This window comes from Crocodylus porosus, unplaced genomic scaffold, assembly GCF_001723895.1.
Source record: "Crocodylus porosus isolate Cpor-Errol unplaced genomic scaffold, CroPor_comp1, whole genome shotgun sequence".
Classification (NCBI taxonomy): domain Eukaryota; kingdom Metazoa; phylum Chordata; order Crocodylia; family Crocodylidae; genus Crocodylus; species Crocodylus porosus.
In genome coordinates, this window is record NW_017728947.1 from 19,431,257 (window position 1) to 19,455,093 (window position 23,837).

Genomic DNA, 23,837 nt, shown 5'->3' on the forward strand with positions numbered 1-23,837 from the left:
GCCCTGCCTATGGAGCTTATCAGTTGGGCTGGGGTACCAGGTCATGAGGACCTACAGGGCTCCCTATCCCCTGGCAGGGTGCTTGCCTTGTTCCACAGGTTGAGAAGCCAGGCACATTCTGGTCCCAGGTGATGAGCTGTGGGATTCCCTGCAGCTTGCCTTGCCTTACACCTCTCAGGGAGCTGCAGAGCAAGGCACTTGACACATTGCAGCCCTGGAGACCCTGGGACTGGGGAGAGGTTCCCTGATCCCAGAATCCCCATGTGCTGGGACCTTTAAAAACTGCATGTGCACACCAGCTGCACATGTGGTTTTCTGACATCCCCAGCACAAGGAGCTCTGAGACCAACCCCATGGCAGTTTTGGGGCTGGGACCCACAATCAGCTTCAAACTGGTTCCAGGTCTGGGACCCACATTAAGCTGATTTCATTCCCTATGGACTGTGCCAGTCTCCAACCAGCTCCATCGCAACCGAGGGCTGCGACCAACAGTTGGCTGATTATCAGTCCTGGCCTCAGGACTGCACAGTTCACACTGGGCTACAGACATCCAGCTTTCAACTTGCTGGTTCAGGGTGAGTTCAGGATTATGCACTGGCAAGTAGTAATAGCACTGTTAGGATTTGATCTCTGATCCCAAAATCACACATCCTGCCATGCACATGTGGCATGGCAGATGGCATAATTGTTGGGATTGGTGTCAGATCTTATTGTGCCATTAAATGAACGTGTGCCAGGGGCCTCAGATACTACAACAACCTTCCCCAGGGGTGGACGAAAGTGGAATGAATTCCACTTCACCAGTTTCCAGGCTGCTTGCAATTACCACATGCTGCTAGTGATATATTGAATCTGAAAAGTGTGCATGTGCATGTGTGTGGAGTGAGATGCAGAATCTATTCTGTGATGCCTTTCCAGGTTTTTAAACATGAAATGTTTTAAGTCAAATAGTCTCATACACTACATGTAATTTTTATAGTAAAGATGTCTTTATTCCAAAATAATAATGTGTTAGCCAGACAACTACAAAACATCTACACAGGACTTTGGTAAGAAATGTTCATATCTTTCTCATAGTTCCACAGCAAACAAAAACAGCAGCAGAGGAAAACTTAAAAAAAATAATTGAAATGCATGTTGCACATTACATTTGTTAAGCCCCTACCCTTTTTCCTTTTATTATGTGTGCAGCTTCTACAGCTCATGTTAGAAAAAAAACAACATACACAGGATGCTAAAAACTGATAACTGAGGTGTACAAAACTCTGAAGTGATACCTGTGCTTTCAGTTCAGGAATATGTATTATTCATGAGTTACTAACAAGAGATAATAAGTTTTATTTTTATTGACTGATATTCAGTGAATATTACACTACTAGAAAGTTTACAGTAACATTGCAATAATTCTACATACTATATATCAGAGCTTTTTTTGTTTTCCTTAATAGAAAATCAACCTCTTAATTTTCTGTTTTTGTTTTTTGTTTTTATTTTTTACAAAAAGTAACAAGCTTAAATATCTTTTGTATCAAGTTAGAAGAAAATCAGCAAAGTGAACTGGAAAGAAATTGATCAACAGAAAAATAATATAATAAACTGGACAGGCAGAAACAACCACACCTCTAACTACACGCGATTTTGTGATTGCAGGTATTAATAATGTGGAAAAACTCGAACATCTATAATACTGAGCCCAAGAGAAATGACTGGAAACCACAATGAACGCCCTCCTGATTAAAATAAAATAAATAAAATGTATATGGTTATTGAAACCATACTTGAAGCAGAGTGTGAGAATTGCCTGAACTTTTCTGTATGGTTCTATTCAAACAGCACATATTACATATGAAAATGTAATACACTTTTATATACTTCACATAAGTTTAATGCATATATTTGAACTAAAGTTGTATAAACTTTGTTAAAAGGGAATAAATCTAAAATTGTTACTAATGGTATCTGTAAAAATAAGTGATTACTTTCCATACAGAAATTAGAAAGGCCTTTGAGATGGGTTTTTAGCAGTAGTATAAACAAGGCATAAAAGGCAAATGTAGACCCACTTCCTTGACCTTTAATGGTTACCACAATCTACAAGATCCCTGTGGGGATAGAAAGAGTTAACATGAAATATTTTCCAGGAAGGGGGACGGGGATCATTCTGCACTGTTTGCATGGATCTTATTTGCAATAAGCTCCTGGGAGCTCAGGTTTTTCTGTTAACTCTCCCTCTACACCAAGTGGTCCTTTCTCCTGTTACTGTCCTGTTACTAAAAGACCTTGTCTGTGCAAGATGGAAGTCTTTGGGATTCCCCCATCCCTTTTAAAGGTTAGGCTAAACCTTTCCCCCCGATTTGATTCACTAGGGTTCACGCCCACTGATTTTTTTCATTTAGCAGCAATGAAACTAAACACAGAAGTTGGCCCCACTACTGCACTGGTCTTTACTTAATTCCAGGGCAATGGGAGGCAGCAAGGTGTGCTTGGGTATTGGGGCTTTGGGACACTACAGAATCCCTAGCAGTGCTCAATGGTTTTATAGGAAAATGAAGGAGCATTCTTCCACTATCCAGCCACCTTATGCAGTTGAGATACCACAGGAGCCAAGTCAAAGATTCCTGAATGTGATGGGGTGACGACCAATGGCTGTAAATTATGACATTCCAAGCCAGGGGCCAATTTCTGGACCATGTGATGAAGTGTAAATTGTTTGAATAACTTATCTACAGCTGACTAAAAAGAAATATAAGATTGCAATTTTCCATTCATTTCTCTCAAACTTTTTTTTAAAAAGAAGTGTTATCAGACAACAGTCTTTATTCTCAGTGCATTGTTGTTGTTTGTTTAGATAGAGACATAGGTTTACAACTTCTGTACTGGACAAAAAGTAAATAAATTGTTACCTTCTGTTTTCCATTGTAAATCTTAAGATCTTAAAACCATAAGAAATAACCATAATAGATGAGATCTGAAGACCACCTTATCCCACATTCTGCCTGCAGCCATGACTGGATGCTTCAGAGAAGGGTGTAAAAAGGGATAAGTATGCAGAAACACCTGATAAGAAGCTACTTTCTAACTGTAGGCAGTAAATTGACAGCTTAGGACCTCAAGCATAATTTTTATCCTTCCTAGTATAATTGCAGGTGAAAGTCTTATCATTCACATCTAATCTTTTTTGTGGGGCGGGGCACGGGGGTGAACCCTCCTAAATGCTTTGCCTCGAGAGTACACCTTCCAGCAATGAATGGCACAGGATGATTATTCGCTGAGTAACGAAGTTGTATTTTTGTTTATCAGTTTTTAGTATGTTGCAGTTTCATTTGAAAGTGTATCTCCCCCTCCCTTTCTGCATTATAAACAGGAACTTACCTAAATTGCAGTTTCATGGATTTTGTGGAATCCACCAATCAGCAGCAAGGCCACTGTGAAATGCCTGCAAAATTGGCTCTGCATGTTGCAACTGGGCCACAAAAAAACCCTGTGTCTTGGGGCAATTTAGGTTGGTCCCTAATTATAAGCTATACAACACTTGACTTGCCTTCTGTCACTCACTATTTTATATACTTCTATCTTGGCCCCTCTCATAAATTAATCCTAATCTTTTTCAATCTTATTTATATGGAAGCCTTTTCATGCTGCAGTAGCTGCCCCAATCTTCCTTTGGACCCTTTCTGTTTTAGCTGCATTCTTTAGGAGATGGCAGCAGGCAGAACCAAAAATGGTATTCGAGATAAGGATGTGTTATTAAGGTGGCATATGGCATTTTTCCATATTTGTTATTTTGATCATCCTTGCACATTAAATAAGCATCTTTACGGAGATGTCCACAGGGATACATTTCTGACTTATTAGAACTGTTTCCTTTAAAGATGCAAACTACTTTTTTAAGGGACCCTAGAATTCTCATGAAGAAAAATTATACAGAATAATTGCTATAAATACTAATTTAACCCAGTGGTGGGAAATATAAATATGCACCTTTTAATGTTATTGAACCAACATTATTTAAATTATTCCTTGGCACAACTGTGTAATCATATAGGCACTGCTTTGGATATTTGAAATCAAATTTAAAGAGAATTCCTTCCATTCATGAAACATGTCACTTTAACTTAGTTATGTTAATATGCATGCCACCTATGTCTCTACAGGTAATATTTCTATATGGCTATTGCATGTCCACAGAGATGTCTCTATTTCAGAGTTAAATGACTCACAATGACTTACTAGTTTTATGCATTAAGGGCTGGCTGGAGTATCAGAAATCCACTCTCAGCGTACATTTGTGAGGAAATATTTATAAAATATATTTCTTGCACCAGCAAGACTAATAAGCAAACCACACTGCAAAAATGAAGACGAATATACACTTTATATTCTTTTTTTTGTTTTTGTTTTAAAAACCAAACCAAGGTTGACTTTCCATTTAGCTCAGAGTGCGTCACTTTGAAGCCTCAGGTTTTGCTAACAAGGATGAACGTTACATGCTCTTATCTCCTTTTTGTCTTTGCAGCTGGTAAACTGAGTATTTTTAAATCTCTTCTTTACTATCATGAAGCGTTCCTGAATTCCACCTCCACACAGTTTGGTACATTCTGACCAAGCAGTCCATGGTCTCATCTTACAACCTAAAATAAAAAAAACCCAAACAAAAACGAGATAAGTTATTAAAACAATGATTTAATGTTAGTGTTTGGAATTATCTAACTAGCTAGCTAAATTGCTGTGGGGGCATGTATGTGTGCATATATACTAATAATGGATTATTGTATGATATTATTGTACAGTCACCAATAATAGATTATGGTATGGGTATGAATAATGAGTGTTTATTTTACTAATACCCATAGAATAATCTATTATTACAGGGTCGAATCATGTCCAGTTAAAGCCTTCAATATATAAATACTAACAAATGTTGGAGGACAACCCCTAACCCAATATATTTTCAAGTTAGATAAGGAAAGGTAGATGGAAATTAATTAAGTGGGATGGGGAACAAAGCAAGGTAGTGATAAAGCTTATTATAATACCACAACCTTTCGCACAGAGCATTATCTATTTAGTTTTTAGGGCCCAGAGTTTGAAAATATTAGCCCTAGTTGATAGGAACCTGGCGAGCAAAAATGTGATTCTGATTTGGTTCAGAACTCTGGAGCAGGGGTTTGCCACAGCCTTTAGCGGTCTCATGTTGGTTTTAGTCAGTTTTACTATTATTATTAATAGTAATAATAATAATTATTATTATTATTGCTATCTAAAACAAAGTCAACTCCTTATCAAGCAGGTCTAAAGTCAAGATGTTCAGGAGCTCCCTTTATATAATGGAAGGAAGAACCTTAAGGAAGAATACAGAGTTCTTGGCAACTTGAGAGGCAAAGTTGAAAACTTACACCTTGTGACCTAAACTCAGATTTGACCTTCAGTGTTCAAAGGTGAAAGTCACCATACAACCTTATTGAAGCTTTACCTAGAAGGCAATACTACTGAACTGTGCTGGAAAAATTAGATTGCATTAAAGACCTGTTGCTCTTTCCTGTTTTAAACAAGGTCCTTGGTAACAAGAACGTTCTAAGAGAAGCACCAATGCACAACTTACCTGGATATTGCTCACTATCTATGTCTTTCTTAGCTTGCTCACTTCTCCTTTTCTCACGGGCCTCTTTCCAGCGTCTTTTCTCTATACTTGGGTTTCTTAAGCATTTTCTTATTCGGCATTTTTTACGTTGGACAGTTTCTGGGCATGGAGCTCCTCCAAACTGAGGTTCCATTTTAATCATTCTTGTCCTGATCATATGCCCCTTTCCACATGATTTATTGCATTCAGACCAGTGGGACCACTCTGTTAGTTCACAGTCAATGGCTGCAAACAGCAAAATTGAAACATTAGCAGTTCTAACAACTGTTTAGGATTCAGCAACCCTAGCCAGAGGGTGTAGAACAAACTTGTGGCTTTACCTAATTGCATTCTCTATTCAAAATACATCAGCACAACTCTATCTGGAGAGTTTTCAAGAACACGTGCTAAATATCTGAGCAGTCAAAAGTGACACTAGAATTAGCTGCCTTAGGTATAAATGGGGTAGGGGGAGGCCACCAGATTTTAAAAGAGCATCCCACCCCTCTTATTCCTCCTTTAATACTTGTATGTTGTAGTTTTGCCTTGCTATGAAGTACTTACTACGTAGTACTACTTAATAGAATTATTAAGGAGTCATGCACACTGCCTTTAGGAGCATATTTTAAATAAAGATAGTAAATAATGCCAATACTGTAGTTGCATGGGACCTGGTATTTTAGGATTTCAAACCTTTTCACTGAGATTAAATAACTGCATCCAATACCAGTTATATGATTTTAAAGAAGTGTTATCTCACTTTTACAGACAGGAAACTGAAAAAAAAGATTTACATTTATTTGCTTACAGCTCCAGAACAAGTGTTTGTGGGGGGAGGGGAGGGGAGGTGGGGACAGAGAGAGAACATAGAGCTCCTGTCTCTAAAGGCAGAAGGCTATTCATTTTTCAAAACTCGGAGCTTCCAGCCTCCCAATTGGAAATGATTTTTGCTTTAAAATCAAAGCCTTCATTGACTAAAAATCAACAAGTAGGGATATGTTCAGCTGCTTTTATGAATTCTCAACTACCAAATTGCATTATAAGAATTTTTTATAGCTAATCCTTTCTGTAACATATAACACAGTTAGTTATAAAATCCTGTGTAACAACTGGCAAATAGCATAGTAATCATATCATAAAACATTCATTCAGTAGTGCTTCAGGTATCCCGTATGCCTCCTCTGCACCGTTCATGGAATACAAAGCAACTGGGATGTGGCACTAACTGAGCAGTTGGGAATTCTCTTTGTTCAGGGTGTAAAATCAACATTGCTGGGGTTTTGCACCGTCTACTCTGGGTATGTGCTGCTGTGGTTCTGGGTCAATGGAGTAGCCACAGTTTTGCTTTAATTATGACACTGGAATTACATAAAACACACAAGCCACTTTCTATGCCTCTATCTCCTGGCATCTACTTTATGGGCCAAATCCAAGGCCCATAATTCCTACCTGCTTTCTAGTGGGGAGTAGATTAAATGACACAACCAGAAAAAAATTCTGGCATTACTAAACAGCACAACTTGCCTGTTGACTTAGAGCTGAGCAGGTTGAAGTCCTTTGTAAATCACACATTGCCTGAAATTTTGGAGGATGGAATAGCACCGGCCAGTGCCCCTTACCATCATCTATCTCATTAGCTGCCTATCCTGGCTAATGTGACAGTATGTCATGGTCTCAGCCCAGCTCCTAGTGGTCATAAATCCACATTAAAAAAGCACTTATTGATAGGATCAGCAGAGAGACCAAGGATACAGTCATGGAAACCAAGAAAACCTCCTAACATTTAAATTAAGGCACGTGTGATAAACTGGGACTGCTGCTTCCCATGTTGTCCTGCTTCCAAACAGAAGATGACTGTGAAGGTTTATGTTTCTGAATTCACACTTGCATATATCCAGTACAATTATTTATGCATGCATTCGTAATTAAATACAGGCAGGCAGAGACTCTCTATACAATTATTTTCCTTAAAAGAAACAGTTAGAAAGAGTCTAAGAAAGATGCATAAAGAGGATCAGTTGTTCACACTGGGCATGCCTACAGCAGACATTTACTGAAGTTGTCTAATTAGTTCTGCAGTAAACATCTCACATCTACATGTGTCGTGCTATTAGGCCACAGGAAACTAATACACTCCATAACAGGGTAGTACTTGTAAATACTACTATCCTGCTGCAGAGTTATTTACTGTGCAGAAATGCATGTGTAGATAATGAATCAGGCATAAATTGTGCCCAGTCAACCCAGCCAGCAAGCGGCCACACTCCTATCTGCTGCCTAGCCACAACTCCTCTGCTGCCCCCTGTACTCCCTGGCACCAGGGCAGCTGCAGCTGAAGCCTGGAGCTCCCCTTGGTTGCTGCAGGGGAACATAGTAGAGAAGCAGCAGCTCTGGCCTAAACTGCTCCTCTCTGGCTCAATTTGCTGCTGTTTTGGGTACACGTGTAGACACTGAACTGAGGAGTCATTAATTGCAGCACAAACTGCTCCACAGTTTGTTCAGTTGCATTAATTGCACATGTAGATATGCCCACCACCAACTGAATACATCTTTGAGGACTAGGTAAATATATATACCTGGAGTGTACAAACAAATAATGTCCTTTCTATGATGCATGTTAGGTGAAGATCACCTTACATGGACTCAGTTATCTTTTAGAACAGGGCATCTTTGAAAATTTAATAACATCCTCACAGTATTTTTCTAAAGCACATCAAGTGGAATCCTATTAACCTCTGTGAACCTAAATAGCACTTACCCAGACACTTAAGTAGCATTTTTGGCACTGATGCACAGTACAGATGTATACTTAGCATGCAGAGTAGGCATTAAACTAACTGGACAGTTATGTACATGTGTACATAGGTGTAACTCCAAAAAAAAACCAAAAAGGAGGACCATCCTCTGTTTAAACCCAAATGATTAAAAAACACCCCAGGGGAAGGAGACCAAGGCTCTACACCAGATAGAGAATAAATCTCTGTCTTTTTTGGCTTCCATTCACAAGGCTGTAGTAACCAGACTGCAAAGGAGATGACTCCTTAGACTCATCTCCACTGTTCCTCTTGACATTGAGCAACTGCACCTTGCGCTTAGTAGTCTTTGGTTAAAAAAGCAGCAGGGGGAGGGGAAAGAGGACAGCAGAATGCAGTGATTTTTGTTCTGTTGGGAAGCAAAAGACCTGGCTAGGACCCAGGGCCTGCTCCCTTCTAGTCTAGCATCTATCTCACTAAGCCACTGACCTTCTGGGTTCTCTTTCTTTAAACCTACATATCTCCCACTCTTGGCTGATGAGGGGACCAGCTTCAAAAGCAGGCCTGAAGAAGGGCCTGTACAACACCTGTAGCAGGGTGCAAAGCATTGTGCTACGAAACTGGGGAGATAAAGCTTCAAACCTCCTTCCCGGGCAAACACCCTAATCACTCAACTACTGGGGCTGAAACATGGGAGCACCCCCTGCTTGCCTAGTTGCGAGTTCTTGCCCAGCTACAATTTTGCATGTATTGTATATGCATATAACTGTGTAGCTGCCTGCCTGGCCTACTGCACATTCTCAGTATGAATACCTACTCTTATGTGTCCATATTGCCCAGGTAATAGAGGGTAGCAGCATCATAAACTGTGCCTATGTGCCAAAAGTCATTTGTGCAGCTGAGAAAAACCTGCCAGTTAGTTACGTACATGGGCAGCATCTATTCATCACGTATACACTTTTGCTTTGCATGAGTAGCTGTAGAGCTTGGTGATGGAGAGCTTCCCCAAGTATAAAAGGGCCTACAGATGTGTCACAGCTCTGCCATGTCTTTCGGGAATGTCTCTTTTGTCATAATAGATTATAGCAGGGAAAGCAATGCATCTTCACCATGGTGAGCCTACTGTTTCACCAGCTGCTACCCCCTGTATCAGCACAGTATCTCAAACTGTGTGTGTCTGGCTCTGATGTTGCAGGATTCAGCAAGGAAAGGTTACAGATTCCCTCATTGCTCAGATGAGATAGAACAGTTCCTTTGAGGATGCAGAGAAATCATTCAGGTCAAAGCAACAACCAGAGGCTACAAAGGACAACCAACACATCCCAGAGGGTGACCAGGTTTAGACTCTTATGTTGCAGAGCATCCTAAATAGCTTTCACATTCTAGGCAGGTTCCTATACTTACGGCATTCTGGCAACATGCACTTTTCCACTTGTTCCAGCTCCTCATTGCAGTCTCCAAGCTCAGCTGCTGATTTTAGCATCCGTTGCCTGGTCCTCATTCCCTTCCCACAGGTTACACTACAGTCACTCCATTCAGACCAAGGTGAGAGCATGCAAGGAATGGTATCTAATATAGGAAAAGAATAATTGGCAAATTTGTGAACCCTATTATGTGGGCATTTAAGTAAAAAATTTGAAAAGAAGTAATATGCAAAATGTGAGTGCTCAAAGAAGAAAGACAGCTATACTGAATTTGGCTGTCAGCTTAGATAAAATAATAATAATATAAAAAACAGCTGTCCTGATGCCTTTAGAAAAGCTCAGATAGAACCTACATTTTTAAAAAGAATAAAAGTCAGATTTGTATGCTATATTACTTCTAGTGGGAGATAACTGCTAACAGTTGTTATCAGTAAAGCTGGTCTTTACTGGACTTTTAAATATTTTCCATTAAGAAAACTGAAATGAGGTGTTTGGCATTGGTTTGGCCTGAACTGAAATATTTAATTTTCTGTCTGCGTGATATTAATCTGTCTGCAGCTGCTTCTATGGTGCTACATGGGAGCTGACTTGAACTTTACTGACATGAGACTCACTTAATCCCCTTCTGGCTGGATTATACCCCAGCAATACACCATGGTCTCTCTTCTGACTAAACTTCCATCATGTGTATCCCCATGCCCACAATGCGTTATGCCAGACATGTAGCCCACAGAATAGATTTGGGGAGTGAGGAAGCCAAACTGCAACTCCCAAAGGCATCAAAGCTTCTCAGATGCACACAATTTAGCATACAATTTGATGAACAGAAATGTTTAGACATTTCTGCCTTTCACCTTTTCGAAACATGGTTTTGGGGGAGAGGTTGAAGGGGGAAGAGGGAAGAGTGTAGCTTTTTGTCCTGTTTTGGCAAAACACTGGAATTTTCCACAGGCTCTAAATGTTAACTTTTTGCTCACCTCACATACTGTGTCAGTTCTGGTGAAGGTATTAGTTTAAATCCTAAGGTTCAGCATGTCCAGCAAATCCTGAAAACTGTACTCCTCATTTTCTTAAAAGATCACAGGACTTAGGGACATTTGTTCATTTGAGCCTTTCAACACCTTGATAACAACAATACCTATCGATGATAGTTGATGTTATTACCCGGTACTTATGAAGCAGTATTACTTAGTACTTCACTATTACTAGTACTATTACCTAGTACTAATAATATGAAGTGCTGAGTTCTATTACCTAGTACTTATGAATGCTTGCAGGTATTTTGCTAGTATATGCTAACTGGCAGGGCTACTGTGCTATTTGCAAAACAAAGTGTCATGTACTATACAAGTGAATATTTTTTTCTGACACTGTTATATCACCCTCTGAGAAGAACTGGTACCAAATGCATATTCCTGTGCGGAGGAGAATCTGATTCCATGGTGGGTGAAGGTTGGCAATACTTCCTATCAGGCACACTTTAGATGTGCTGAAGCAACATGTCAGCAGAGTCATCTCAATTTTCAGGCTGGCAGATGGCTCATGGATACTTACGGCATTCTGGCATCATGCATTTCTCTGCCTCTGTAGTTTCCGTCTTGCACATGGATCCATCAGCTGGAGTCATCTTAATCATTCTGTATCGTTTTTTCATTCCCATGCCACAGCTAGCACTGCATTCATCCCACTCTCCCCATTCTGTCACAAGGCAGCTACTAGGAGCTATTTATAATGTCAAAAGAGAAAATCACTCACTAATGGCATTCACTGAAGTAATGGTTCATTTAGCGCTCTTGCTATTGATTAGATTTCATGAGGCTAAATCAAATACTTACCACACTCCTCATTTACAATGCATTTCTCAGTTTCTTCAGTAGGCACTTTGCACATGGAACCGTCTTCAGGGAATTGTTTTACATATCTTTCTCTAGATCTTGTTCCCATTCCACAGGAAACACTGCAGGGGGACCATGTAATCCATTCAGACATCATGCACGTGGAGCCATCTAAGATACAGAAAAGAATAGCATTCGCTGATATTCATATGCAATATTTCCCTGATATAAACAGATATCCGTACTTCTGTTTATCGTGTGTATCCCTTCCCTGCCCGCTCTGTCTTTTTGATCTTTTTCTCTGTTCCTCACTTCAGTGCTTTCTTCTTCCTACTCCTGCTTGATCTTCAAATACCAGTCAGACAGCTTACTGAAATGCAATAGTGGACACAAGTGGCCACAATTTTAAGGGGCTTCTATAAATCTCTATGTGGGTGTTTGCAGATCTGTACACAATCATTTATGCATGCACTTTTCAACCATCATCACTAGATAGGACCGTGCAGCAACAGTAGCTGGCTTTCAAAGTAAAGTTAAAATGGGTCACACACTAAAAACATTCAGTGTCATCCTCCTCCGCATTTGTGATTCATTACCTTCATCACTACACCCTGGTCCCATACATGGTTGAAAATCCTGGGTGTCTGGACAAGGCACGCTGAGGTCCAGCTGAGCTTTAAGCATTCTCTGTCTCATCCGTTTCCCCTTTTCACAGGTAGAGGAACTGCAGGCTGACCATGGGGACCAGTTTGAATAGATGCAGGTTTCAGGGGTGTCATCTGAAGCCAATAAGAAACAGAACATGTCAATAACCAGTTGTCCTCCATGCAGTTCCTTTTCACTTTGCTCATGGTTGTGTGAGTTCAGAATGTGGCACTGCTTGCTGACAGACTTTCAGTGTTTTAAACTGTAAACTGAAAGCACAGAAAATTATCTGAAAACACAATTACCACAAATACCTCTCCTTTGGTTAGTACACTGACAGCTTTATATTTTAATTCCTGCCACCTTATTGATATTGAACCTATCCAACTTCTGTGGGCATGAAAGCCAAAGGCCAGTGACTCAAAGAATGGAAACTGAACTTGCATTCTGATATTCAGTGGGACAACTGCTTCTAAGTCACTTAAGCACTTTTGAAAATCCACCCCCAACAATGGCCAGTTATTTAGGTCTTCAGTGCAAGAATATGGATCCAACTAGCAGTTGCCAAGTTGTGTTTTTTTGTTGGGGGAAGGGGTTGATATTTTAGGTATTGTACTAATAATTCTACAGAGAGATGAGATCAGCACTGGAGGAGGAAACAAAATTTAAACTCACAAAGCAGAACTTAATTAAAAATACCTTCTTCTTTTTCTTCTGGAGCAAGATCTGCTACAATGTCATCTACATTATCAGGTACGATATTGCACTGTTCCCCCTGCAAGGAAGTAGTTAGGAAGATTTAAATTAGGAAACTGATATGAATACCCCTGTGGGTACTGAGATATAAAATCAATTACTAGAAGCTACACAACAACAGGAGCAATATTGGTAATGCACTTATAATGTTACAGATATGCAGTTATTCATCTCTGCAAAGGGCCAGTAAAAAACCTGCTACATTTCAACCGGATTCAAATGCTGCCCGGACCCTGTGCTGTCACCTTAACAGAACTCAAAATATTGTGAAAAGATAAAAACCTGAGATGTGGGATCTCTTAGGCCCCTGGCACACATTAATTTAATGGTGCAGTTGGATCAGATCACCAATTCAGACAGTTGCACCTCCTGCATGGCAGGAGGTGTGATTTTGAGATCAGAGATCAGATCCAAATTGCAACGTTACTACTTCTCAATGTAGGGGGAGCCCAGGATCACGGTCCCAGGCTCCCCCTGGACTAGTAACTCTGTGTATTCATGAACAGGCATAGTCCCAGGGCATGGACCAACAATCAGCTGATTGTGAGTCCCAGCCCAGGAACAACAGTGGGTTCAGGTCTAGACTCCAGTGTAGTGAGATGATTGTTGATCTCAGCTCTAAGACTCAGAGCTCAGCGCACTGGGATAGAAAACCTGTGTACAGCCCAGCTGTGCATGAGTGTTTTTAAGGTCCTGCGCACTAGGATACCTGAATTAAGGCAAGATTCCCTGATCCCAAAGTCCCTGTGCACTAGGGATGTCAGAAAACTGCATATGCAGCATGGTGACCCTCTGAAACCCAGCATCCTGGCCTAGCTGGTGAACTCCCTTCAAGCCAGGACCTTGAAAACAGCAAGGGGCAGTTCCATGCAGGGATGCATCACATGGTTGTCAGCTTGCCAACATGGTGGAGGTCTCAACCAAGCCCTGACATGCAGCCAGCATCAGGCTGCATACCAGGGCTATGCTGTAATGAGGCCAGATCAGAGCCCAAGCTCAGCCAGTCCCAATCAAGGGATCAGGGCAGTTCATCTCACAAGACTACAGAGACACAGGTACCATTTATAGTGAGTCCAGATTAGTACCCAGCTGGTCCTCCTGAAGCAATCAGGGCAGAAAATCCCTTGAGGCCACAGGCAACAGGCTCCACCGGCTTTAAAAGCCAGGCCCAGCCCACAATACCCTGTCCAGGCAGAGGCTGAAGTACTTGCTTCTTACTGCTGTGTGAATCCTTTCTTTCCCTTATTGGATCTCTGGTTTTGAACACTAGCTCTTGATTCCGGTCCTGACTTCTGGCAAATCCTGACTCTGGCTTTGGCTCCTGATTCTAGTTCTGATCCTGGCTCCCTGGGAACCCAGATTCTAGACATCACCTGTCTGTCAGGTGGCCATCCCAACTTTCCCACTCTCTCACATACCCTGCCACCCAGTCAATTTAAAGTGTGATGGAAACCAGCTCCAAAAAATATTGCACATATTTTGTGGAATATTTTTGTGGCTGGTTTCATGTTTTGTTGTGCTATTAATTCCCTGAATGTGGACAGGATTCCATTTATGGCACAGCAGGTTAATTACATTTTAAGTTTAATATCTGCCAGGGGCCATAGACAACTCCTCCTCCCTCCCTGCAAAAGAAAAACCTCGACTACCAATATTGTTTTGGAAGGAGAAACTTGGGTAGTAGATATGAATTGAGAAACTGAATGGTGATAGCAAAGAACAATTAAAATGGTTGCAGTTTCATAAAATGACAAACTGCACAGTTTTGAACTTCATAGACAGGAACATCTGACTTATTGGTGGTGGAGTATCACTTATATTATTGTGTACTGAGATCAATACATTTAAAGGAATTTGGAAAAAGCAACACCAATGATGAAGGGACTGGAAAATGAAAAATATCTATGATTAATAAGGCCCCAAAGATTTCAAGCTAGCTTGACATTTTCAAAAGCATACAGAAGGTCTTTCTATATAATATTTGTAAATGGCTATGTGTTTATATAACGTGGTCTGAAAAATCAAGGAAAAAGCTGACTTGCCCAGGAGGATCTCTGATAGAATGATGTGAAGACACAGAACCAAACTAAGACAACAGCTGGAGTATCAGGAAATATTTGCAGTACAAAGGTCTACAAGGCTATCAAACACGTTAGAATGAGACCTAGAAGTTAGAATGAGAAATCCCATCACTTGAGCCAGCTGAGAGTTAGCTGGCAAAGAACTGGAAAGCTACTGTAAGTTTCCATCCCACATTTGCAGTGGGACAGACAAGGTGATTTTGTGACAAAATGTCATCTCTAATCTCTTTAAGCATCTTTACACACGTTCTAAGCTGGGGGGGGGGGTTGTTAATTAGAGTAGCTCTCAAGAACTGCTCTAATTAAAGTGCCTGTAGTATCTCGCATATTCAGCATCCTGTGCTTCAAAATGGCAGCAGTGGTACTTTAAGTAAAGCTGGCTTGATGAGCTTTAGTTAAAGCATTCCTGCCCCCATTTTGAAATATGAGGACACTGAATACATATGATGCTGAGGCTGCTGCATAGGTGCCCTACGCTTCTGCAGAAAAACAAGTAGGATGCCTTTGTGGAATCTTCAATTAGCAATTACACCATTAGATGAAAAGCGCTTCAAGATCTATGAAATGATTAATCTATTAAACATATTTAAATTCTCATCCTAATGTAGCATTTCACTTTTTATATTATTTATGTACTTTTTCATAGAAGTTTAAATTTCTACCTTCCGTGCAATTCTCTCAATGACAACTCTGGCTACCAGTTTGATAGACCCTCCTTCTGGATCATAAAAGGGACTCTGAGGATGATCTAGGCTTGTGAGTGGCCTTATCTTCTCTTGTGGAACTGTAGGTTTGTTAGGTGACTGCAATCAGAAAGAAAAAGAAAAGGAATGAAAAACACATGCATTTTGAATCATAGGAAAAAAATAATCAGCTACGGAAATTAGAGCTTCTTTGAAATATTTAAAAGCAAAGTGCCCCCTTCCACAGATCCTGAATAAAATAAATTTCCCCCAATACTGAACATCCACTAGGAAGCGTTTCTGTAAATCCCCTGGGTTGGAATTTCAGGCTAACACACTAAATCACTTACTTGCCCATCCCCTACATTAGGGGCTTTCATTTAGATCTTTTTAAATAAGGGCTTCAATTTAGAACTTTAAAACATTTGCTCAGCTACTATCTAACTCTGGAAACACCTTTAAGCAAAAAAAGGACACTGGTGCCTAAAGCAGCATTTATTTTTAACTTGTGTGTCTAAGTCCATAATTGTAAGCCCCAAATCCCCACACAACTGGAACTCTAGAGGTATCAGTATTTGACTGTAAAGTTCTCTAGGTACCTAAACCTGCCATTTCTGTTCATAAGCACCTTAGTTTTGACAGGGCTAAGCAGCTTCATGCCTAGTTCCTGTCCAAGGGTACTGACAGAAGTAACACTTGTCACATGATTGGCCCCTTGAAAGTGCTCTCCAGCCATGCACTGACAGATAAGTGCCTGATTGTGAGATACATTAGCCTTCATACATGATGAACGCGCTTCAAAGCAGAGCACCTTCATTAACTTCTGTCTATCCTTTTACCAGTCGGGCCTGCACTGGTGCTGCCTGCAGGAAGGGAGGAGGGTGAAGGGAGGAGGAGAGAGCTCCAGGCCAGGATTTGCCCAGCCTGAGCTAGAGGGGGTGCACATGGATTGGCATGTGGACAGAACCTAGAGATGGCACTTCCCCTGCAGTGGCAGGGGAAAGTGCCTGCTGCCAAAGTGCCCCACCATACCCAAATCCGTGGCCAGGATTAAATGACTACGTGACTTGGGTGAGACAATTCTCAGAACTTACTGGCAGGATCAAAATAGGTGGTTGTGCTTTCTTTTGAAATTAATTGTCTTAGCATAGTGGTTTTCAAGCAGGGTGCTATGTCATCCCGGGGTGCCGTGACACTGGTGAGCACAGGGCTGCTCCAGGTGCAGGGCTGAGGTATACACGCAGACACCGCTGCTGCATTAGTGCTCTCTGATAACCTTAAAACAGGCAAGGCTGGCTCAGGTTGTAGCCCTTTCCAGTCTTTCCGGTGGGGAGGGGAGGATGAGGTGCCAGCAGGCAGAGTGGTCCTTGGGCTGCAGGGTGGGGCTGGTGCTTCCCTCTGTGGCAGCTGTGCTCCCCTCAGGTGGCACCCACCTGCAGGCAGTCCCGGGGGGCACCGCAGCCATGGAGGGAAGCACTGGGCCCCTGCGCAGCTCAGCCAGGATCCAGAAGGGAAAAAAAAAAGATCAGGCTCACTTCTTTTCTTGCCTGCTTTGCCAAGCTGCTGCCAGGCTGCCTGCAGGGCTTCCTGCAAAGCCATGGAACTGCATGGAGCCCAGTGCTTTCCTCCAAAGGAGTTTACTTTGCTGCACCCCAAGTCATTTAAGGTTCAATTACGCTGCTGAATTTCCTACAGCAGCTGGAATTAATGTGCAATACACTGCCAAGGTGTGCAAACACTGACACCATTAAAGCGGTGCAAAAGCATTTAGCCCACTTTAAAGTGTTGTGCATACATGCCTTTTGACACACTGCCATAAAAAAACCTCCTGAAATGAACAGAACCATAGCTGGAAAAAAAGTTAGAAAATTTACTGTTGATCACTGACTTCTATATTAGCTTTGTTTTTGATAGGTAAACAAGAAAACTCATTAAAATGACTACTGCTATACATAAAAGGAATCAAAATGCATGAAAGAGTTACTGCTATACATAAAATTTGGCTTTTCTGGAACAGCGAGAATTTGAAAATAAATTCCGATTAGTACATAGAATTTTTAAAAGAGCTGAGGAATGAACTGACATTATATTAGAGTGCTGAATACTGCAAAGACTGGGGCTCCATTATTCTAAGCTCTCTAAAAACACAGCTAGACCCACAACCAATAAAAGGTAAGGTGAAAAGGACAAGATCTTTAGATCTCCACCTGAGTATGCAGGTGAAACTGCTTTAATTAACAACTTACTGGATTTTAGAAATTATTTTTTCTATTTTTTTTATACCACAAGATGTGGGTTTTGGAGATACTAGTTTTAAGGAATAGTGGCATATTTTGCTATGGGAGGATGAGTAAAGCCAGCAGCCAGATGGCAGAAGAGGCACATAAGGATAAACACATTTTCTTTTTGAAACTGATGATGGAAAGTAATCTTTTGAATGCTTTGCTTTCCAATAGCAGACAGAAATCTTCTACTCAATGCATACATTATTTTAGTTGGGGGTTTTTTTGTTTTCAAAACACATGATTCACTACAGTACAAACACAGCAATATACAGAACAAAGAAGAGATGAACTTAGGAAAAAAACAGTTGAAAAACACTGGTGGGAAAAGAAAAGGCAAGTGTAGGAAGACATGGACATACATAATTAAGTTGTTAATTAAAGCAGTTTCACCTGCATACTCAGGTGGAGATCTAAAGTAATCAAAAATCTATTGCTTCTGCAATAATTGATAGTTACAACAGGCACATGTACCAATATTCAACAGCATATATGATTCATCCAAAACTTTGTAACTTTTTTCCTCCTCTGTTGCTGTCCTTCACATATTCCACAACAAACTTGCTCATTCTTTTGGGACCATCAGTCCCTTTGTTCTTACTCACAGTTTTGTTTCAAATTTTGAAAGTGATTTTTTTTTTTTATAACCACACATCTGGCCCCATCCTGTCACAACCTTTTGGACTTCCTCCATTTCCAAGATTTTAACCTATTTTCATAAATATCTATCGTTGCATAGCATGAAAGGCTAAAATTGTAGACAATGCGTATACTTTATCAGAAGCCCTGATCTGGTCTCATTTGCAATCCTGTAGCCTAAGTAACAAATGAGTCCTCCACACATACACATGCACAAATAAACCACAAATAACTAAGAGAAGACACTGTCAACTTCCATATATAGGGGTAGATACTCATAAATAAATAAATAATGAGCTTAAACATTACTCCAGATCAATGTTTAAAAAACAGTGTATGGAATTAGTGAATCCAAATTTGAAAATCGGCAATGCTTCGCAGACCCTTTCCTTTCATATATAAAGGAAAAAATAGAAGATTGCAACAAATATTATCAATTTCATATCCTAGCCCCAAACCTGGTGTTTTCAAGGTCTTTTATGAAAGGAAATATGTTTTCTTGAAAAATCTAAAATTGTATACCTACTTATATAAGCAAACTTAGAGAGAAACCAATGTATTTGTTCCCAGGATTTTTTCATTTACAAGCAAAAACCTTAGTATTTAGTATTTTCAAAATACCAAATTTCCAAATATAGGTAAATAACATTTTTTTTTGCGAGACAGTACCCTAGACACCAATCAAATTACAAGAACAATCAGCAGACAAAAAAAAAAGTTGGTCCTGCATACTGAACTAATCCAAGTCAAAAATATAAATCAACAAGACACTAAAAGTAACTAGAAAATAAAAAACTCGGAGAAATACCACATATAACTATCCAAATAATGCTTTTAATCTTGCATATCATACATATGCACACTCTTCACATGAAGAGTTACATATATATAAAACTCTTCACATGAACATGCAATGTCTACCTAGCCTTCCATGTGCAAGTCAAAAATGCCTAATAAAAATTGGGCTTTCCACAGAAAATTTTGAGAAAGATGAAAAAAACGTTAGCCAAAAAAAGAAGCAAAAGAAAGAGAAAAGAAACCCAAAAATAGCTTAACCACCACCAAAAGATTTGGGCTGAAATCCAAAAATGTTGATTCACAAATGCTCATGCCTCCAGGTTTTTTTTAAATGGGTGAAGCTCCCTAAACATTATTACCCATGATGTGCTGTCACTCTCTTGTTGAGATACCATAGTGTTTCCTTAGAGTCCCTGGCAATGGTACATCATGGAAAACAGTCTTACTGGGGAATCCTAGCTCATACAGAAGGAGCAAAGCATAAGTACATGATCCACAACTACCACAGGGCATCACAGTGACATTGCTGATTTAGTAGTAGTAGTATTTTTTGCTGACAATGAAAACATTTTTGGTTTGGGGGTAATAGATTCTCACAGAAAGCACACCTTTTTCTTCCCAAAAAATCATTTTGTCAAAAAAAAAAATTCTATTGAAAAATAGTTTTAATGTGACTTTTTTTTGTTTAGCTATAATGACTAAGGACATCTTTACATGTACTCCAGGGTGGAGGGAGGAGCGCTTTAATTAGAGTAGCTCCAAGACCCTCACTAATTACAGTACCCACAGCATCATATGTATTCAGGGTTCTGTATTCAAAAATGGTGGCAGTGGCACTTGTTCAACAAGCCTGAGTTAAAGTAACCCCACCACCATTTTCAAGCATGCTGAATACACATGATGCAGAGGCTGCTGGAGCATGCTCATTAGCACACTCCAGCAGGTTTGATTAATCAAGTCTGCTCCAATGTGTGCTAATTACCACATGTTGGAGCAGATATCTGGCATGTATATAGGTGCCCTAAGAAGCTGTTTACAAGTATTTAAGCGTAGGCACAGTTTTGGTTTGAATATCATGCCTTTGCTAACTTCTCTTGCCACTAAATCTAACTTTCTCTGTATTTAAATCTAACTTAACTGTATTTTAGTTACGTAAGAAGGCAAAAAGTTAATGAAGTCAGGCTGCTTTAGCTTATTAATGACTAATGGGATCCCAACTTAACAGCACAGCAGAATAACTGTTTGGTCTGTGGTACTGTATCATGTAAATGTGAGAAGAGTCCACCTTTTTTCTTTATAAGCTTCTGTTTAAAAAAAATGCTGTCTTCATTATCTTAAAACTGAAAACTGTCTCCAAGGATGATAAATGGCTACACTACTTGGGAAGTGGTTTCAGTTAAGATCTTTATTAATTATCTGGAAGAGAAAGTAACAGGACATTAATTAAATTTAGGCATGGCATTAAATTTGGAGCTGTTGACCTATAGGGAGAATAGACAGAATCAATGGTCTTAGAAAGGTTAGATATTGGGTTAGTAAACAGCAAATCCCATCTAGGAAAAATAGTTTGCAAACAGAAACATTCAAAGCTGAATATGAGCCAAGAGTGTGCTCTTGCTGCAAAAAAAGCCAACAGCATCCTGGGTTGTATTAATAAAAGCGTCACTTGCAAATCAAAGGAAGTCATTGTTCTGCTCTGTTTAGTACTAGTGAGGCCTCATATGGAGTACCATGTCCAGTGTTTGGGCCCCACATTTCAAGAAGAATATGGACAGTTTGGAAAGATTTCAGTGCAGGGCAACAAAAATGATCAGGGGCCCGGGAGGCAAGGCTTAAGAGGAAAGTATGGTGTTTTTATAGGTAAAAGGAATGGCAGAAGGAAAGGCAAGTTAATAGCCTGGAGAAGAGAATATTGAGGGTGGATTGAATAACCATCTTCAAATACCTGAAAGATGATTGTAGAGAGGCTGGACAAGGACTTTTCTTTATGGCTGTAGGGGACAAGACTAGTAGCAATGGCTGTAAACTGCAGCAGGGGGAATTACAGGAGATTAGGAGGAATTTAATATGACTACAACCGTAGTCAGGCACTGGAACAGGCTACTTAGAGAAGTTGTGGAATCTTCATGCTTAGAAACTTTCAAAAGCAGGTAGATAGACACTTGGTTGGGACGACTTAGTCAGGGATAACCCTGCTTTGAGCAAGGGGCCACACTACATGGCCTTGTCAGTTCCCTTCTAGCCCTACTTTCCTGTCTACAGAGGAAAGGGAATAAGGTACTGAGACTGCAATAATTCCACTAAAAACAAAAGTAATAGTAGGCAGTACATTTGATATAAATATAAACATGCAGATTTACACAGGGGCAGAAATATAAGATTTGAGACAGTCTGCTATAAACAAGAGAAAGAATCTGTATACAGACTGGTGAAGCCATAATTACATTACTGCACACAGCTCTAGATCGATTGTTCAGATATTGTTTACTGAAAACATACAAACAGTGCTCTCTGGCTTTAATGAAAATTACCAATCTGTGTAGTGTTGCCTTAATATTTTGTGTTATCATGTAATTTATCATTGGGAAAAGAAAGGAAGAGATTTTAATATAAACGTGGCAGGCAATGTAAAAAATGTCTTTTTAATAGAAGAAAATTAATGGCACAAAATATTTGATTATTAACACTTCTGTCATGGGAAATTATTTGAATTTTTTTTTACAACACTTGTTTAACCATTAATAGCATTTAGCTAACTGCATATAACAATTATAAATTCCCATAACTATGAACATATATAGAGCCAAATTCATTAAAAATAAATCACAATAATGACAGGCTTAGGTAACAAAGAAGAAAGGCTTGCTTCCTCATTCACCTAGTGAATGAATGAAGTTGCATTAATATAACAGTGATGCAAATGAACGTAGAATAGCTTTTTAGTAAAAACCCTAGCAGACCTATTTGTATTTCTGAAAGTGTCATGGCTGTGAAAAACAAACATTCAGCTTTTACCTGTGATATTGTTGACTTGGCCAGAGATCTTCTTTACATGAATATACAACTAGCTTTCGAATGCCAGGTGCATAAAAGAAGAACTGTAAAAACAAAGGCATCTCTCTCTTTTTTTCTGTATATCACTTAATAGAAAATTAGGTTATTTTATATCATCACATTTCCTTTTGGCCAGGAGCCAAATACGTTTTGGGTTCTGTTTTGTTTTTTATAGCTTTTTGTCTGTTCATATGTTCTTTCAATCATACCAGTGAAACAGAATATGCAGAGAAGGGAATAGCTGGCTTATATTTCCTGAGAAGTCTGAAGACTATACAACATCAAAAAATAAAGTACTTGCATAAAATTAAAGAGGACAATTCTCATTCAGGATCTTCTTGATTATAGTTCTTCTGCTAGTAAAGTCCAGTTGCTCTAAGGATACTTTCCTCAGCCTGTTCTCGCAGCATGACAAATTTCCTGTCTTTCTTACCACCACTACTCTCCTCACTTTGGAGGTTTACTTTACTAGCTAGATTAACAACCGAGATTTAGGGCCATAACACACATTACATATAGGATGTGTTAACTGCACTTAAAATATAAGCATCCGCACATTCAAGCAAGTTACGACTTTTTGCAGGAGTATTTCCAGATTGTGTTAAGTGAAAATGTGTTCAGCTATTGTCGGACCACTCCACAAAAACAATACAAGGAATTTGTGCTCCCATGAGGTGTCCATTCAAGTTGTAAGGAGCAACAGTATGCAGAGGGGCTGAGTCTCACAGCCCCCCATTCCCTTCTGGGATTACAGAACTGCAGCCTGTGAAGGGCCCAATCCTGCTTTTTCTCCTCACTGAAGGGGCACCAGTGCTGGGGCTGCCCTAGCACCACACTAGAGCCCGGGATGTGTCATTTAGATTGTAGTAAAACTCAGTGAGTGTGTTTGCATGTGTAATTAATGCGCATCAATAAACTCCAGAGTTTATTGCTCCAGAGTTTTTTGCTCCTGAGTGCATGTTTGAATGTGCACCTAGGGATGCTTCAACGGTGTCCACATGCTTTGAGACCCTGGTAGGGGCATGAGGGTGCTTCAGCATATGGGCTGTCTGCTGGCTAGCCCCTCACTGAAGCACCCCGTGCCCCAGCCAGCCCTGTTACCATCTATACGTGCTTCTAAGTACAATAATTTACTGTGCTACCAAATAGTATTTGTGTCTGATGGAACTATCCAGTGGTGCCGTAAATTAGTCCACTGAGCCTTAAGTGCTGTGCATATATAGAAGTTAGATGTTGAAACACACAGCATTGTAAATTTCTAGGTACT

The 23,837-nt window shown here is 40.0% G+C and overlaps 1 protein-coding gene across 2 annotated transcripts in view; it reads right to left on the minus strand.

Moving 5' to 3' along the window:
• Positions 1-967: 967 nt before the first annotated feature.
• The window catches only part of SPON1 (spondin 1), a 365,717-nt gene continuing 342,847 nt past the window's right edge, over positions 968-23,837 (minus strand). Inside the window, exons 9-16 of one of the 2 annotated variants that reach the window (XM_019551431.1) lie at positions 15,777-15,917; positions 12,977-13,052; positions 12,229-12,411; positions 11,633-11,803; positions 11,352-11,519; positions 9,778-9,942; positions 5,603-5,866; positions 968-4,631 (exon numbers count right to left, since the gene is read on the minus strand). In XM_019551431.1, coding sequence (XP_019406976.1) covers positions 4,468-4,631; positions 5,603-5,866; positions 9,778-9,942; positions 11,352-11,519; positions 11,633-11,803; positions 12,229-12,411; positions 12,977-13,052; positions 15,777-15,917 — 1,332 coding nt within the window. In that variant the 3' untranslated portion in view covers positions 968-4,467. The remainder of the gene's footprint in view (positions 4,632-5,602; positions 5,867-9,777; positions 9,943-11,351; positions 11,520-11,632; positions 11,804-12,228; positions 12,412-12,976; positions 13,053-15,776; positions 15,918-23,837) is intronic. The other variant, XM_019551432.1, reaches the window with a different exon arrangement.